Source organism: Gopherus flavomarginatus, chromosome 3 (assembly GCF_025201925.1).
Source record: "Gopherus flavomarginatus isolate rGopFla2 chromosome 3, rGopFla2.mat.asm, whole genome shotgun sequence".
Lineage (NCBI taxonomy): Eukaryota > Metazoa > Chordata > Testudines > Testudinidae > Gopherus > Gopherus flavomarginatus.
The window spans coordinates 171,297,173-171,315,730 of record NC_066619.1 but is presented as its reverse complement, the minus strand read 5'-3'; the positions used below and the strand labels follow the sequence as shown (position 1 = coordinate 171,315,730).

Here is an 18,558-nt window from a genome sequence, read left to right as displayed (position 1 = left end):
CATGATCTTTTAGCTTTTGCTGCAACACCCCAGAACTTGTGCTATATACACAGGGACTTAGGTCAGCTTAACTACACTGCTCATGGGTGTGGACTTTTCACACCCCTGACCAATTAGTTAAATTGACCTAACTTCGTAGTGTAGACCAGGCCCTAATGTAGGAAAAACAACTTTCTTGAATGACCATTAGCTATGTTGACAGAAGCACTCTATCTGCATAGCTGCATCTACAGTGAGGTTTTTTGGGTTTTTTTTGTTTTTGCTAGCATAACTACCTTAGCTCGGGTGTGTGTGTGGTGGTGGCTCCCACCCCCTCCTGATACCTATCAGACCTAACTTTGTAGTGTAGATCTGGCCTTAGAGATAAACAATCAAAATCCACAGTCTCTTGCTGAAATTTGCACTTTTTTTGGGGGGTGGGGGGGAAGAGGGGGAAGGTAGTACAGAAAATGAAGGTAAAACAACACTGGACATAAAACTGAATAACTTTAGCTGACCCAAGTTAAAAATCACACAGGGAAAAACGCAGAGATGAGGGAAAATTAGGAATTGTATATTTGTTAGCTGCACATAACAATATATTCATACAAAAGATGTCTTGGATACTCTGACTCTTGCACAAATAGTAGAAATACCAAGACACTTTAAAAAATCATTTTTCTTATTTATAATTTTTACAAAACCCCAAAGAACAGAGTAAAAGGAAGATAAGCCAAAAGGTAAGTGAATACAGTAACACAGTCTACATTACAAGAGTTAAATATAAATCATTCTCTTTGGACAGTTAAGATCCATCCATGCTATACATATCAAGACACCTTTGTTAAATAGAATGCCTCTGTTGGGTGGTACATTTAATAAAAATAAATTTGATTTGAAAAATATAAACATCTATTAAAAATATTTCTTTAAGAAATAATTTGTAAGAACAACAGAAATGCTTCCCTAAGTTGTCACCCTAGGTTCTAAACTGTGTTCAATTTTGCAATTCGAGCCTTAAAAGTACCAGTGTTTCTGATCTGACTAGTGCTTCAGCAGGGAGTTTGATATAGAAAACAGATAGGAAGATGCAGTTTTTAGTTCTAGGTTTGGTCTAGCCTTCAACATACTGTATATGAGAATATAGCAACACAGAACCAGAGAAACAGAAGTCATTTCACCAAAAGCACAGAAGTGCCAGACATTTAAGATTACATACTGAATGCACAAAGTATTTCAAATGCAGAAAGTCTTCCTTTCCTGTTGAGATATACTAGAAACACTAAAGGTTGGTAAATTCCAAACTTGACCTACTTTAAAAAAAAAAAAAAAAACTTTGAAAAGTCTCTCGTTCCCATGTGCCTTCCATTCCCCATCACCAATTTTTAAAATTTTTTAAAGCAAAAAAGACACCAGTAGTTGTTGCAGTAGCATTCTATGAGCAACTCTACCTCTGGGCACATGTTGAAGGAAACTATTTTCAGTTTCAAGCTCCAAGTGTATGTCAAGGGTAGGAGGGCTAAGCTGTTTTTAAAACAGGAAACTATTTTAGTGTATGTTTGAACCATTTTTTGTATTATGCTTTGTGAAAATGAAATAAACCAGCTTTGTAACAGAACACTGGCTCTCCATATATATTGTCTTTTTCTTAGTCCTAGCTCATGAGCTTTCATCAATGTCTTCTTTTTTATAGGTCTGTCTTGTCCTCATATTGGCACATACATGCAGCTCTCTGGCTATCCAGGTATGGTTTACATCCTAAATGTATAACTGCATCAAATAACAACTGAACAGTTGATTCACAGGCTGCAAGACACAAGAGGAGATCAAATCAGTATAGGATCACTTTAGAAGCACTTTTTAAATAGAATATTGTAATAATTAAACATTAGTTACTCAAACTTTTTTTTTTTTAAAAATTGTTTGACTTGCCAGAGCACAAGGATAACATAGCCTGATGAATGAATGAATGATCATTTTCAACTCTAATTTCAACAATGTGTCTAATCTGTTTTATATTTCAACTTCTAACAAAATTAACATTTATTGAGTAGATGCATTTTTGTGGAAAATTTAATACAAATGTAACTGTAATACAGCTTAGTGCTGCCCTTATTTATCACAGAATCTCAGGGTTGGAAGGGACCTCAGGAGGTCATCTAGTCCAAACCCCTGCGCAAAGCAGGACCAATCCCCAGACAGTTTTTTGCCCTAGATCCCTAAATGGCCCCCTTAAGGATTGCACTCACAACCCTGGGTTTAGCAGGCCAATGCTCAAACCACTGAGCTATCCCTGTGATATGTGAAAAAGAAATTAGTTTTATGCCTCCAACTTCAGTGGCAGATCTCTAACTAGTTCTGACAAATACTTCACGGCAGTCAAACTACTTTAAGGGCCTCATCCTGCAAACATATTGCTTCTAATCAGACTAGTCATGGTAACAAGCAATATGGCCCTGATTTAGCACAGCACTTAATCTGGACCTGTCAGATACTGCATATTTGCAGAACTGGATCTACGATCACAAAGTAGTATAGCATGCACTCCCACAAAAGTCAGATCAAAAGGTGATATTGTTCTTTAAAGATAATTCCACTCTCTACTGCTGTTGCACAAAGCATTACTTTCCTCCCCTACTTACATTAAGGCCCAATACTTCTCCTACTGAAGTCCCTGCCAGAACTTCTGCTGATTCAATGGGAGTAAGATTGGTCACTAAGAGAATACTAAAAATAGCACCACCAATTCTAACATATAATATAATGCAAAATTTAAGAGGCCGAGACTTTCGCGACAAGAGTAACAGCTATGCCACTGGATTCTGGAATGTGCGTTACTGGCAAATAAATTCATCTGAAGTCTATAACCGACACCTCAATTATTTGGGAAGAGAACATGAGTCTCTTTGGATTTTTCAGTAACTGGAGCCCACCTTGTTAACAGTAAAATTCAAATCTGAAAGGAACATTTATGCAGCAAGATTAATATTCACTACCTAAGAGGTAACTGTATTTTATTTGTAAAAGGAAACAGTTCAGCATTTGCCTGCAATTAATTCTGTCACATGTAATAGCAGGTTAAATCCCATCCAATGCAACAAAAAATATTTATATTGCTGCAGCACTGCAAATAACCCAATTATAGTAATTTTTATGAAGTTGTACTGCTGGTTTTCATGCTCATTAAAGGGGGATCGTGAATTAAAAAGACACAAGCTTCAATAGTTAGCCTAGTTCTTTTCATAGTTTCTCACTTCTGACTTCAGTCTAACAAAGATACAAGTCAGGGTAGTATTTTAGGGGATCTCGGTGTAGCAGGTGAAGAGTTTTAGTTTTTCGAAGAGAATTTTTTTCCTTCTTTCTACTTTTTTTATTAGCTCTACATATGTAAAAGCCAGAAAAAATATCTCACAGATCTCCTCTTGTAAAAAAAATATGGAGGGAAAGTGAAATAGTTAGTTTATTACTATTCTCAGTTTTAGTTTCAATTTGTTTAGACAATCCATGCAAATGTGTTGGCTGCAGTGAAAACAGAGGAGTTTGAGTGGAGATCTGTTAGGAGGAGGAGAAGGGAGGCAAACCAAGCCCCTGTTCCTGTGAGTGAGTTCTTGAAAGTGTTTATTTGATGATTTGTTTTCAGTTTGCAGAGTCTAACAGGGGGCAGTGTGTTGTGAGAGAAGCAAAGCTTTTGATCACACCTGAACCTTGATTACGGGGCAGAGCTTCCCTGATCAGCATGCCTATAAAGGCAGCCCACCCGCTAAACAGCAAATGGATGAAAACAGGGGAGGGTGTGTTGCCCCCGTGACAGGTGCTTAGCAGAGAAGGCTACAACAGCTACAGAGGCAGCAGTGGTAGTGATCTGAAGAATAGAAAAGAAAAGAAAATGACTAGATGTGGAAACTGTGGTATGTATGTTATTCTGGAGAAGGTACCTGAAAGGTGCTTCATTTGTATGAAATGCCACCTGACAGCTCTGATGGAAGAGCTGGTCTGATGTTTGGAGACGCAACTAGAATCTATGGTTGAGTTTTGAAAGGGATTTGAGCAGTTGATGACGGGAAAGAGAGAAGAGGCTGATGGGAAACATCAAGATTTCCAGATGCATACTGGATCAGAGAACTGTGAGGGCAGACTGTTGGATGATGAAAGTGCTCAGTAGAAGCCTGTCATTATAAGGCAGAGGAAAAGACTGGCTGTGCAGGAGAAACAGAACTTGGGAGCAGATTTGTGGAGTTAGAAAATGAAGGGGAGAAGCAGGCAGTAACAGGTACATTAGATCTACTGCACTTTAAGTCAAAGTTGCAGAAACTATCTGGAACCTGCAACCCAAGGAAGGGGGAAAAATTAATAGGGAAGGATTGCAGGCCAAACTGGATGCACAAGTATCTCAAACAAGTTGTTAAAAGAAAGCAGAAAGCTTTCCTTGCTGATCCATCCCTTCTTCTGTTTCTTGTAGGCTCTCTTGAAGGTCAAAAAGCATAGGGGAAAAGTGAGAACTGCCAAAAGCCAAGCAGAACTGGAACTTGCAAAGGAAGTTAAAACCAATAGTAAAAGGTTCTTTAGCCATAAAAACAAAATGAAAACAAAGAAAGATGACATGGGACTGCTAAGGACTGAGAATGGGGTAGAGAGAAAAGACAACCTAGGCATGGCCCAACACTTAAATGAATGTTTTGCCTTAATTTTTAATAAGAGAAATGAGGAGTCTGGTAGGGTAGCTAATGGGAAGGAGGATGTGGAACTAGAAATCCCCACATCTGAGGTGGAAGCTGAACTCAACATCTTAATGGGACCAAATTGAGGGAAAGGTGGATAATCTCCATTCATGAATATTAAAGGAATGGACACACGAAACTACAAACCCAATAGCAAGGAATTTTAATGAATACAAAGAATTAAGAGGGTCATACCCTATGACTGGAGAACTACAAATATAATTCCTATATTTAAGGAAAAGTGTGTGTGTGGGGGGGGGAAATAATTTAGGAAACTACAGACCTGTTAGTCTGATCTCAGTTGTATGCAAGGTCATAAAACAAATTCTGAAAGAGAGTAGTTAAGCACATAAAAGTAAACTTGATTTTTTTTGAGAATAAAAGTGAATTTTCTAGACAAAGGAAATGCAGTAGATCTAATCTACCTGGATTTCAGTAAAGCATCTGATATAGTTCCAAGTGGGAAATTATTAGTTTAATTGAAAAAGATGGGAATTAATGTAAGACTAATTAAGAATCGAAAGGTGGGTAAGGAACTGGTTAAAGGGGAGGCTACAATTGGTCACACTGAAAGGTGAACGGTGAGGCTGCAAGAGGGTTACTACTGGAGTTCCTCATTAACTGCTCTTGGGACCAATCCTATTTAACATTTTTATTAATGACCTTGGCCCAAAGTGTGGGTGGGCTGATACAGTTTGCAGACACTGCCAATAGGGAGGAGAACCAGAACATCATACAAGACTATTTGGATATCTCTGAAAAGTAGAGTAATAGAAATGGGATGAAATTTAATAGTGCAAAGTGAAAATCCACGAATGCAGGGACTAACAACAAGAATTTTTGCTATAAACTGAGAACTTATCAGTTGGAAGTAACAGAGGCAGAGAAAGCCCTAGGTGTACTAGATGATCACAGGATGACAATGTGATGTGGCCAGAGGCTAATATAGTCCTAGGATGCATCAGATGAGGTATTTCCAGTAGACACAGGGAAGTGTTATTATCCTTGTTTACAAGACTGAGATGCGAGATTGATAAATTCACGGGGGGAGGGGGATATGATCAGATCATCTACAATAACTTATAGCCCTCCCACAATTGCTATTAGCAAATATCTCCAATGGCCTGAGACTGGATAGTAGATGGGGAAGGCCCTGAGTTACTAGAATTTTTTTGTTTTGTTTTTCCCCAAGGTGTGTGTGTCTGTCTCTCGCCATGTTGTCATGGTCTAACTCAGTTACACTGAGACCTCAGTGGTTCAGGAGCCAAATTAGCAATCATTATCATCCAAAAGAGCCACAGTAGCGTGAATTCATTGTTTCATTTACTATATATGTATTTTTACTTTAAGGCCAGAAAGGACTATTTGGTCAGTCATTTTACTGTGAGAATTTTATGGGATCGGGAAGGTACTTTCCCACCAGTTCAGACTGGCAGAGATCCTAGGCATGTTTTGCCTTCCTCTGCAGCATGGGGCAGCAAGGTGTCTTGCTAGTTGGAATTAGAGAACAATTGCAGATTCTTTCAAACTTGAAGTTTTTAAATCAAGACTTGAGTAACTCAGCCTGAGGTTATGGGCCTACTGCAGGAATGGGTGGGTGGGGGAGGATCTGTGACCTGCAGTTGTAGGAGGTGAAACTAGATGATCATGATAGTCCCTTCTGGCCTTAAAGTCTGAGTCTTTATACAACTTCAGTAAAAGATCAACCCAGTATAACTTGCATGCTATTTTTCTGCCTTACCCTGTACATTCTCTGATATTCCTAGTGTTTTCTGTACTTCTCTGCAGATCTTGGAGAGACAATACTGAAACTGTTCATCACAATCATTTTTTCTATTACCACAGGTATCATAGCATCTGTCATGTTGATTACAGCACTTTGTCATCGAAGGGATACCAATGTCAAACTGTAAAGGAAAAAAGGTTAGTACTCAAGCCAACAAGATAATTTTATTGCATCAAGATTGGTAAAAATTGCCTGCCTTCTATGCACACTGTTGAATCAATATGATCGAAGTTTTTGGTTTTATTTAAAATGCATTACTCGCTATTCCAAATAGTAAGCAAAATGTTACTGGCATGGACAGTGAGAGAGGAACTGAACCCAAGATTCTCTCATCACAGCACAGAGTGGTACTATTAGACCAATCCAGTATTCTTGGTTTTAAACCAGAAAATATTCTATTTCATCCACTGCAGGTCTTAGATCTTCGGGCGGGGGGGGAGGGGAGGATGCTTGTTGAATGCTCAGTCATCTAATATCATTCCTCTAATATTCTAGGATACAGAAGAAAAAAAGATTTACATTCATAAACATCCAGTTACTAGTCTATTACTAGGGCCCTATCAAATTCATAGCCATGACAAATGGGTCACGGAGCATGAAATCTGGTCTCCCTCTGTGAAATCTGGTCTTGTGTACTTTTACCCTATACTGTACAGATTTCGCTGCAGTGTCTCAAACTGGGGGTCCCAACCCAAAAGGAGTTACGGGGGGTTGCAAGATTATTGTAGGAGGGTTCACGGTTTTGCCACCCTTACTTCTGTGCTGCGTTCTAAGCTGGGTGGCTAGAGAGCAGCAGCTGCTGGCCAGACGCCCAGCGCTGAAGACACCACCCTGCCAGCAGCAGCACAGAAGTAAGGGTGGCAGTATCATACCATGCCATCCTACTCCTACGCAGCTGCTGGCGGTGGTGCGGCCTTCACAGCTGGGCACCCAGCCAGCACATGCCACTCTCTAGCTGCCCAGCTCTGAAGGCAGCGCCACCATCAGCAGCAGTGCAGAAGTAAGGATGGCAATACCATGATCCTCCTACAATAACCTTGCAATTTCCCCCTCCCCCGACAATCCTTTTTTGGGTCAGGACCCCCACAGTTACAACACTGAAATTTCAGATTTAAATATCTTAAATCATGAAACTTGTGTGGTGTTTTTTTTTAATCCTAGGACTATGAAATTCCACAAAATGGACTGTGAATTTGGTAGGGCCTTATCTATTATAAGTGGTGACTAATGGTTTCTCCCATGTAATATTGCTGAAGTTCAGCCCCAACCAACAAAAACATGAATATTTGGTTTAGGAAATCTAACCACACAATATACAACCATAAATATTTTCCCCATGTAGGTACTTGGAGATCATGATCAAGTCACCTCTTAGCTTTCTCTTGGATAAACTAAATAGATTGAGCTTCTTAACTATCTCACTACAGGGCAAATTGTCCACACTTCGTATCAGTCTTGTAGCTCTCTCTGAACCTTTTCCAGCTTTTCAGCATCCTTTTTTGAAGTGTGGACACCAGGGCAGGAAGCTGAAGATAGACAAGTTCAGACTAGAAATTAAGTGCACATTTTTAAGTGAAAAGCAGAGAGTCCTGTGGCACCTTTTAAGACTAACAGATGTATTGGAACATAAGCTTTCATGAGTGAATATCCACCTTGTCAGACGCATATGCGTCTGACAAGGTGGATATTCACTCATGAAAGCTTATGCTCCAATAGATCTGTTAGTCTTAAAAGGTGCCACAGGACTCTCTGCATTTTACAGATCCAGACTAATACCACTACCCCTCTGATTTTTGAGTAAGTGTAACTTAGCAAATAGCAAAACTTATATACAGATGTGATAGCTTCTCCATCACTCAACGTCTTTAAATCGAGACTGGATATTTTTCTAAAAGATCTACTGCAACTCAGAGTTATGGGCTTCATGCAGAAATTAATGGGTGAGGTTCTTTGGCCTCTTTTAGTCTGACCACTTGCACAACGATCATAATGGTCTTATAAATGATGCACATTTGTATGTTTAGAATGGAAGTGTAAAACTAGCACGCTTGTTTTTGAAGTAGATCGCTCACAACCCATTTTTAAAGATGAAAGTTCAAGTAAATATGAAAAAATAAAATGCATGAAGGAAAGATTTACATGAACTCCAAATAGCGGCGATCCGCATCCATTCGGAGGTGAAAGCTTATACCCATAACGTGGAAGAGGCTTTGACCCTGTAAAAAAGGAATTTTATGTCAAATGCAGTACAAAAGTACAGATCTTTTGTGTCAAGCTACTGCACAGACCCTTATTTTACTGCTTAAAACAATATAGGCCAAAGTTTTCAAAACTATATGCTTAACATTGGGCATTTAAATCCATATTTAGGCACCTGAATATTCAGAGCTCCCACCAAGCTGTTAGTCAGGGGGAGCTACAGGTATTAAGTACCTCTTTATTTATTTATTTGGTTTGATTTTAGGCATCCAAATTCAAAACATCTGGCCTACAAAGAATATACTAGGTAAGGCAGAAGTGTACTATATGCAGGGAAGAACTAAAAAGCAGAAAAACAAGTTCTAGTAAATTTACCTAGACTTCTGCATTCTTTTCTTATCTATAATCCAAGACACTGCTCTGAATTTTCACTTTAGACATCAGAACTACTAACTGGCGTGAACATGATACAGAAGTATTATTGCTTATTCCTGTACAATCACAGCATTGATTAATTGATTCTGTTTGAGCAGGGCTTCCTTGATATTTTAGAAAGCATGCAAAGGGGAAACACCACAAAATTACTGTGATATGTACACTAGAATAAGGAGAAATATGGAATTTTTAAAGACTACAGCTAAACTGCTTTTGGCATCTGAGACCAAACTGAAGGACGCATTCTACGGAAGGGAGTACATGGGAGAGCGTATGTGTTGAGGTGGGAGGCTAGAAAGCGATGCATGGTGCCACTGCTACTCCTAAAGCAGAGAGAGGCATCACAAAAAAACTGCATGTACATACACTAAATGCATTCTAGGTATTTGTAAGGAAGAAATTTCAGATGGGACTTTATTATCCCAGTTGAAAAGGGCTTATTCCAGTGAATCTTCCATTTTTAACATTTTCATATGTCTTGAGGTTATAAATAGTCTTGATTATTTTACCAAAATAGTCTCTGACTGAAGTACCTTACATATGCTAGATTCTAGTAATGAAAAATACCAGGGGCAAAAGAAAGTAAATCCCCCCCACACTATATCTAATGAAATGTGCAATGTCATAGCTGGAGAAAAAGATGCTGCCTTGACCCTTCCAGGCAAAAAATGTATGCTCAATGATACACAATTCAGTTAGTTTGCTTTAGTACTGCCAATAGCACGTTAACTTAAGTAACAGGTATTAAGCCAAAGCTCAAGTTTCACTAAAATCCTGTTCTAAGTTTTTCATTAAACTTCTGGCAATTGTGTGTTTGTTAAATCCAGTAACTTCTCCACAGTAACCTACATAGGTCCTCATTTTTGTATTGAATTTGGAACAGCAAATATGGTGGAAGTTTCAGGGAACATTATTACAGAAGTATTGGCACTTAAGGGGAATAAACTCCTTACCATTCTACGCTTATTGGCTGTACTAGGATCTGATGTTTTTCAGACTTTTTGTATATGAAAAATAAAGACCCTTGGAATTATGAAAGTACTAAATTACACCTGTGGCAATTAATTACAGTGAGAAGAGTGGTCACTTTGAAGAGTGCTGCAAAACAGTTCTATTACTACTAAACTAGGGCGAGTTAGGGTTGCTAAAGACAAAAACATTAGCCACTGTCACAAAAGTTAACAAAAATCACTGACAATCAATCCTGTGTCAGACTTATAAGTACAATGTAGACACTATACATTATCTTCAAGATATGGAAACTAAACCCTGTAATAACGAAGGCTGATGTGAAGACAGGGCTGTACGTAACTCCATTTTTAACATACAATTTTTTAAAAGTTCCAGACAAGATATTAATGATGTCAGGCTGTCATAAATATCAATTATCCAAATAACTGTAGAAACTGACAGTTTTTTTCTTTTCTGGGTTTGATGGTGGCAGAGAGAGAGAGAGATCTTTATATAACGGTACATTAGGGCAAGAGAAATTCCTAAGCCAAAAGCCTCAAATGATGTCATGGTTCAGACTGCATTAATCCTAACCAGAGGCTCAACATTTTACCTGGACACAATCTGTTGCCCCTAGAAAGGGACCCAACCCATGTCATCTGGAACTGAACTCCTCCAGAGTTCAGAGTTTTTAGAGCCAGATTAACTTTTCATTGCCATCGTGTAGTATATTTTCGGAAAAGAATCTGCTGCAAAGTTTGGCTCCAGCCCTCTCCAGAAATCCAGGCCCACCTCTGCTGGGAGCTCAGCGCCTCCCTCCCCCCGCGCTGGCCGTTGGGTAGAAGGTTATTACTTGTTATTACCGTCGCTGCATTTATACAGACACAGGCCGTCCTCTCCTCCCAGGAGATCCAGAGCCGCGTTCAGGTACATGTCTATCCTGTGCACCCCGTTCCGGATGGTCTTGAGGGTCATCCTCCAGTCCGGGGTGTGGGGCTCCTGCTGGCACGGACCCAGCAAGCCACAGGCCAGAAGCAGCAGCAGCAGCAGGGCGCAGGCCATTACCTGCGCAGAAGGTCCCGCGGCTCGGGCTCTAGGGAGTCCGCGCTGGGCCGGCCGGGGCGCTCGCTGTGCCCCCGGGACGCTCGCTATGCCCCCGGGGCCGGCTGCATGCCGCACGCGCCTTGGGGACCCGCGCGCCTCACCTGCGCCGAGGGCAGCCGCCCGCAGCCCTGGCCTCCCCCGGCCGCGGAACTTCCACCATCCCGTGCAACTTCAGCACCGCTCCGCCGGGCCGGGCCGGGCCCGCCTCCCTGCCTGGCCGGGCGCGGGGCGGGGCTCTCCGATCTCCTGCCGGGAAGGGAGCCGGGCGCGGGGCGGGGCTGTCCGATCTCCTGCCGGGAAGGGAGCCGGGCGCTCGGCAGAGGAGCCTGAGTTCGGAGCGCGGCTGTTCTTAGGCGCGTTCCCTCAACAGCTTGCCAGCCCCGCAGGGGATGTGCTCCTCTTCCCTGGGCTGCGTCCGTGCGCCCCCCGCCTGCGCGTGGCTGGCTCGGCTCCCCGATTTCTACTACGTGTCGCCACTGCTTTCACGGGGTACTGGCGCAACAAGCTCTGTACTGCGGAAGGACTTTGCACTCCTGTCGTATCTTCCGTTTAAAGCTTTCCAACGTTCCATATAGATATATAAAGCCCAGTTTCACAGATGCTAATGAATTAAGCACAAAATATATAAAATCCTAAATGAAACACTTAGCCCATTATCTGTGCATCTCAAAGCACTTATCTGTGGATCTCAAAGCACATATTGTGAGTTAGGTCAGATGAGTTGTGATGGGTTAGGCCTGGATCCTGCAAATACAGCTGCTTAACTACAATTAACGGTTCCATTAACATCAATGGGACTACTGGTAGTGAAGTGTTGAGCACATGTAAGCCTGTGCAGGAGTTGGGATCTATTACAAAAACGGTATATCACGATTTTCAGCTCCTAGATACTTTTATTTTATTTATTTGTAACTTGATCTGCAGTTTTGAGATCTTTGAGGGTTTCTCCCCATTACATAAATAAAACATTGGGTAAAACTAAAGGATGTTTCTGCAATATTTGCCTCCTTCAAATATATTATGCTATGGAAAACAACTTGTGGTTCAAAGTAAGTTAACAAGCAACTTGGGTCATAAATGTTTTTGCGGCATTTATATAGTATTCCTGATCTGATTTGCTGTGCAAGAATTGTGGAACCATGAGTAGTACAAGATAGGCCCTTGAGGTATATTCCCTCTCCAGTGAATTGTAGAGTCATTTTAAACAAAAATTCCTCATCTGCATTAATATAATAATATGGGAAAGATGAACTTCATATCTTCCTTATAGTGTTGGTGTCACTAGGCATAACGCTAGGTAACTCGGGAGGGTGGTAGACCACAAGTGTCAATGAAGCCCTCCTGTTGTAGGCCTCAATGAACCAATGTTCCTCCATGTTAAACACTTTGTGTAACCTAGTGTAACCTAATGTACTAATAGCTGCAAAAATGTAATGTCAGCAGTTAGTTTTCTAACTGTAACAGCCAGTTCCCTGCTGTAACACACTGGAGCTAAATTGAAGCAAGTTTCAAGGTCGCTTTTAGATACAGTATACATGTCTCAGCAGTGGAGACAGGGGAGGAAGGGGGAAGACAAAAGATTGAGTGAGAAAAGATACTGCAGCTGATGGGAAAGAATGGGGGAGTGAGAGATCAGCTAGACACCAAGAAATAGTTCTCAGAAAGCAACTGGGATATAAAAGGAGGAAGCCGCTTGTGTAGGGGTGCTGGATCTGAGGCATGCTAAGTCTCCCAGCACCGCTTTGAGATCTCAAATAAACTTTGCTTGCTTCTCCACCCTGGTGTGTTTATTGGCGCTACGCACTCTGGGCAACGAACCACTGTTGCTTCCCTCCGGCACCCTCTGTGCCTGCAACAATAGTACATTCCATTTTGTATGGAAAGGGGTTAAAAACTAGATCTCCCCAACAAGTAAGACTTAATCTATTCCATATTATGTTTTAAGAAGCCATGGGGGGGAGCCTGAGTTCATAATGCCTGTTTCAAGAACAGGTTCTTTTGAAATTATATGGATTCAAAATAAGGTAGTTAAGGAACGGAGAGTGTTTCTTTTGTGGGCTGACCACATGAGAGACAGTGGCTTTGGGTGACATTTAGTAGAAAGTGGTCATGCCAAATATTTGGTGTTTTAGTGGGTTAGCAAAGACCATTTGTTAGAGCTGGCTGAATTTACAATCTTTTTTAAATGTTTTGATTGTATGGGGGAGGCAATTACAGTCACGTGTTTTGCAGGAAAATGGTCCGGGTTTTCCAACCAGCTGCATCACTTATACATTGAGTGCAGTGGGAGAAAGAACAAGCCCTGCGTTCTGACAAATCAGCAAACCTTAGTATTTCATCAGTCATGCTCCTCTGAGCAAACACTATTTCCCAAAGCAGAGGTACTATGTTTTGGGCAAATCATGTTTGCCTTATTCACTTTCTCAATCTTTCTTGTTTAAACCATTCTTTAATTGAATAATTGGAGCGGAGACAGACTCTGTAGCTCAGGGGTGAGGGCAGTCACTGGAGAGGTGGGACTCCTCTGTTCAAATCCTTTCTCTTCATGAGGTGGCGGGGGAATTGAACAGGGATACTCTCACATCCCAGGTGAGTGCTCTAGCCACTAAGACTAAAGGTTATATGGGGTCCTGTTAGCCATTTTGTGTGGAGCTAGGCAGTCTAAGCCATTCTTTCAAGAAACAACTGAGGTGCTTAAGCTACCTGACTCCAGGAGAGATGTTCCTGGTTGTGGATCATAAGCAGAGATTGGTGGGGTGCCCCTTCCCCCCACAGCCCAGATTTAGACACCAAACTCCTTGCAAAGAGCAGGAATTAGGATGCAAACCTCTGATACGCAGCTTCCTGCATGGTGCATTGACTTTTGTGGAGCCCATTCTCAGGTGTTTATCTTTCCCCATGTATTGTATAGAGAGTCTAAGTGCTTAACTCAGGCTTTGTGATTTTTCAAGGCTCCTAAAAGTTAGATGTTGCAACCCTCGTCACTGAAATGCCTATGTCTCTTTTTGGATCTGGGTCTAAGCCCCTTTATGGATCTGGGCCTTCCCATATAGGATTTAAGCATATCCACTTGCTTAAATACTTTCCTGAATAGATATGCTTTCCTGAATTGGGAGCCAAATTAGGAAGAAGATAGGGAGCTGTACATCCCTTACTTTGACAATGTCCTTATGTGATGGAATGCACCCCTGTATTCACACCCTAAACACTGTTTGTAGTAATCTTTGTAGGACGTTGTGACAGAGTCCACCCACCTTTTGTAGGGAGGGACTTTCCCAGGAAGAGGGTGAAAAGTCTGCATTTAAGCTGCCAGCCCCCTCTCCTGTGGATCAGGTTTTAAGGGAAACCTGGGGGTCAGGGCTTCTGGAGGAGGGGGTCCATCCAGCTGACCTGTTGGGAACAAAATATGGGGTGCCCAAAGGGGTCCAGAGCTCCCCATTGAAACATGTTGTTCTTGCTACACCTTGTAAGAGATGAAACTCTCTCTCCAAGCCAGGAGCAGGAAAGTCTCCGCATGGGTAGAACTTCACAAGGGAGTGGGGTCCAGCCCCGAGAAATTCCAGAGGGAGGGGCCGAGAGCAGGCATGGTGGTTGTAGTACACCCCTTCCTGGCCAAAGACCCAACCACATGCCCGAATTGGAAGCCTTCTCCAAAGAGGCAGAAGAATCTGCATCAGAGGATCTACCAGAGGGCACAGAGAACTGGGAAAATGCAATAGCGCTAAACAAGTCAAATTGAGTGAATGAAGCCTGTCCACCATAGATTTGCTGTTAACCTTGTGTCTTTTGCTAATTCACCTATGGGATAAAACAAGAGTTCATACTTGTGATAAACCCTTTAAAGATGTGGGACATACCTGATGTGTGGAAGAAGCTGTTGCACATGCTAGGGATGATGACGAGACAGCCCCTTTCAACCCATATCTGTAAAGAGCAGCAAAAGCATTACAGGCCCATGCTGCTGTGTAGAAGGGGAAACTGAGGCACACTGCCTCATGGCATTGGTGGCTAAATGCCAAGACACCTTCACTTTAACAGATATTGCTGCCTGCATTCTGTTAGCAATACTATACTCCAACCTGTTTTCAGGCATATGGGGACCAGGAATCCAAAAATGGGCTAGAACCGCTAGGAATGACATCACATGGTTTCAAGGTACTGAAAAGGAGTGTGACCAAAGACAAAGAGAAATTTTACGGGTACTGGCTCTGCCATGGACAGTGTCCAAGTCTCTGGCAGTAAGTTCAGGGGGAGGGGTGTGATAGTGTATCCCATAAGGCTTTATGGGGGGTGCTTATAAATGTACATATGATATAACTGGAATAGAGTTTTGCTGCATATGCCATGTAACATATCTCTGTAAAGGTTATTATCTACTAGTTGTATGCAGGCACCATTTGTGTGTTCAGGGTTATGAACACTGGCTGTATAATTGCTTGATTTCTAAGTAGCCTTAGTTAGAACATTTGGTCACTTCTTGGGAAAGGAATGTACTCAATCAAGAAACATTTAACAGACACAAGAGCTTGGAAGACTCCAATCCACATAAGAAGTCTACCTGAGGACATTCAAGGTAGCATGTGGGTAATGACTGCTGCCTGCAGATCCTGAGTCATGCATGGGCATGTGACTTGCCCATGTGATTCCAAATCTCCATTTTGTGACTGGATTCTACACAGGGTGAGGAGGGGGTCTCCACCCACAAGAGAGAGGGCTTAGCTACACTGGAGAGTTGCAGCGCTGGTGGTGGCTTTACAGCGCTGCAACTTATTCACCGTCCACACTTGCAAGGCACATACAGCGCTGTATCTCCCTGGCTACAGCGCTGCATGTACTCCACCTCTGTCTGGGGAATAACGATTGCAGCGCTGGTGATGCAGCGCTGCTCCACCAGTGTGGCCACCAAAAGAGCTGTTATTGACCTCCAGAGGTACTCGGAGGTATCCCAGAATGCCTGCTCAGCCACTCTGCTCATCAGTTTGAACTCTACTGCCCTGGCCTCAGGTGACCCGCCCTTTAAATGCCCCGGGGAATTTTAAAAATCCTTTTCCTGTTGGCTCAGCCAGGTGTGGAGTGCAATCAGTGAATCTTTCCAGGTGACCATGCCTCCACGTGCCAAACAAGCCCCAGCATGGAGCAATGGCTAGTTGCTGGACCTCATCAGTGTTTGAGGGGAGGAAGCTGTGCAGTCACAGTTGCGCTCCAGCCGTAGGAATTATGATACCTTTGGGCAGATATCAAGGGCCATGCTGGAAAGGGGCCATGATCGGGACGCGGTGCAGTGCAGGGTTAAAGTGAAGCCCGCGAGGTAAACCGTTGCTCCAGTGCTGCCCCCATGACCTGCCATTTTTACAAGGAGCTGGACGTGATACTTGGGGGTGACCCCACCGCCAATCCGAGGACCACGATGGACCCTTCAGAGTGGAGGAAGGGGGGGAGGAGGTAACCAAGAGTGAGGGTACTGGGGTCGGGGGAGACACCCCGGAGTCCCAGGAGGCATGCAGCCAGGAGCTCTTCTCAAGCCAGGAAGAAGGTAGCCAGTCACAGCAGCCGGTACTTGGTGAAGGACAAGCAGAGGAGCGGGTTCCTGGTAAGCGGCTTTTATTTTCAGGATGGAAATGTTTTAGGAGAGGAGGGAGGGTTAGAGCTGCATGCATGCATGCCTAGATGTGGAATAGCCCATTGATGTGGTCTATCACATCGTGGTAATCGGCCTCGGTAATCTCTTCAAAAGTTTCAGCCAGAGCGTGGGCAATGCGCTTGTGCAAGTTTATAGGTAGAGCCACTGTGGTCCTTGTCCCAGTCAGGCTAACGCGTCTGTGCCACTGTGCCGCGAGGGGTGGGGGGACCATTGCTGCACACAGGCAAGCTGCATAGGGGCCAGGGCGGAATCCGCATTGCTGGAGAAGACCCTCCCGCTCTTCCCAGGTGACCCGCAGCAGCGAGATCTTCCAGGATTAACTCCTGTGGAAAATGTTGGGAGAGTGTTCAGTGTAGGTGCCCCCTGCAGCTGTTTGCTTTCCCCAACGCACAGAAACCCCATCACAGTCCTGAAGCAATCAGTCCCCCTTACTCACCATTTCGGGGCTCCTGTGGGTTATGTGCGCTCTCTTTGGTATTGGAAAATTATGCTAAAGTGAAGACTGTAAACTCCTTCACTGTGTGGCAATAACTGTCTGAGATATAAACAATGCTGCCTCTGTTAACTGTTGCCTTTTTTGCCTTTCCACAAGCGACCTTGACTTCTCGGCTGCCCATGTTATCAACAGCTCAAAGACTCCCAAAACCTGCAGAAGCCGCGAAAAAGCAAAGACAACCTGCTGAAAGCAGTTATGGATCACTCTGCCAGAGAGAATAAAAAACTAGAGCAAAAGGGAAAGCAGGATCCACCAGAGAAACGCAGCGGCCAGGAAGAAAAGCACAAAGCAGCTGAGAAGCATCCTGGCGTGCCAAGCAGACTCTATCCAGGCGCTCGTAGCCATGCAGGCAGAGCACTACCGCGCCGGCCCTGCCCCCCGTCCCAAAGCTCTTCTCCTTGTGCCCCAATGTCAGCTCCAAATCCCCTTCCCCAGCATCCAGGTTCTTATCTCCACCAGCTACCTCCAACACCTGTACGTTCACCAACCAGCCCTGAGAACTACGACCCTTACCCTCTGCACTCAACCGCCATCACCATGCAGTATAGGCATCCTAAAGTGCAGCAGTCATTGCACGGCACTCCAGACAGGACATATTCAAACCTGTGACTGTACAATTCCCCACCACACCTCCCTGCCCTTTTAGGTTCCCAAAATGTTGTGTTTCTGTCAATAAAGTTATTTTCTTTTCAAGAAATGAATTCTTGGCTTTGAAAACAGTCTTTATTATTGCAGAAAGTCTAAGATACCGTGGCCCAGGAAAGAAACAGGCACTGCAAATCAGCTTAGGAAAAACAGATCCCTACTAACATTGTAAGCACTGCACTTCACTCCCGTGCAAGGCACCAAACATTACTGTTGGTTTTCAGCCTCAAATTTCTCCCTCAAGGCATCCCTAATCCTTGAAGCCCTGTGTTGGGCCGCTCTAGTAGCCCTGCTCTCTGGCTGTGCAAATTCAGCCTCCAGGCGTTGAACCTCGGAGGGCCATTCCTGACTGAATGTTTCACCCTTCCCTCCACAAATATTATGGAGGGTCCAGCACATGGATATAACCGCAGAGATGCTGCTTTCCCCCAAGTCTAGCTTCCCATACAGAGATCGCCAGCGCCCTTTTAAACGGCCAAAAGCACACTCCACAGTCATTCGGCACCGGCTCAGCCTGTAGTTGAACCGGTCCTTGCTCCTGTCAAGCTTCCCTGTATACGGTTTCATGAGCCAAGGCATTAATGGGTAAGCAGGGTCTCCAAGG

General features: G+C 43.3%; 1 protein-coding gene across 1 annotated transcript; it reads right to left on the bottom strand.

Moving 5' to 3' along the window:
* Window positions 1–640: 640 nt before the first annotated feature.
* PLA2G12A (phospholipase A2 group XIIA) lies at window positions 641–11,418 on the bottom strand. The gene is made up of 4 exons (XM_050946767.1): window positions 10,932–11,418; window positions 8,623–8,699; window positions 6,439–6,604; window positions 641–1,785 (listed from the first exon to the last, which is right to left on the bottom strand). Exons 1-4 carry the CDS (start codon window positions 11,128–11,130, stop codon window positions 1,667–1,669), a joined length of 561 nt encoding a protein of 186 aa, XP_050802724.1. The 5' UTR covers window positions 11,131–11,418; the 3' UTR covers window positions 641–1,666.
* Window positions 11,419–18,558: the final 7,140 nt, after the last annotated feature.

Excerpts from the sequence above, each read along its gene's own strand:
- PLA2G12A (XM_050946767.1), bottom strand. The coding sequence starts at position 11,130 with ATGGCCTGCGCCCTGCTGCTGCTGCTGCTTCTGGCCTGTGGCTTGCTG. Across the intron at positions 6,605-8,622 it reads CGCCGCTATTTGGAGTTCAT|TTTGACATTGGTATCCCTTC; the intron begins GTAAATCTTTCC and ends TTTCCTTTACAG. Across the intron at positions 1,786-6,438 it reads AATATCAGAGAATGTACAGG|CCTGTGAATCAACTGTTCAG; the intron begins GTAAGGCAGAAA and ends TGTGTCTTGCAG.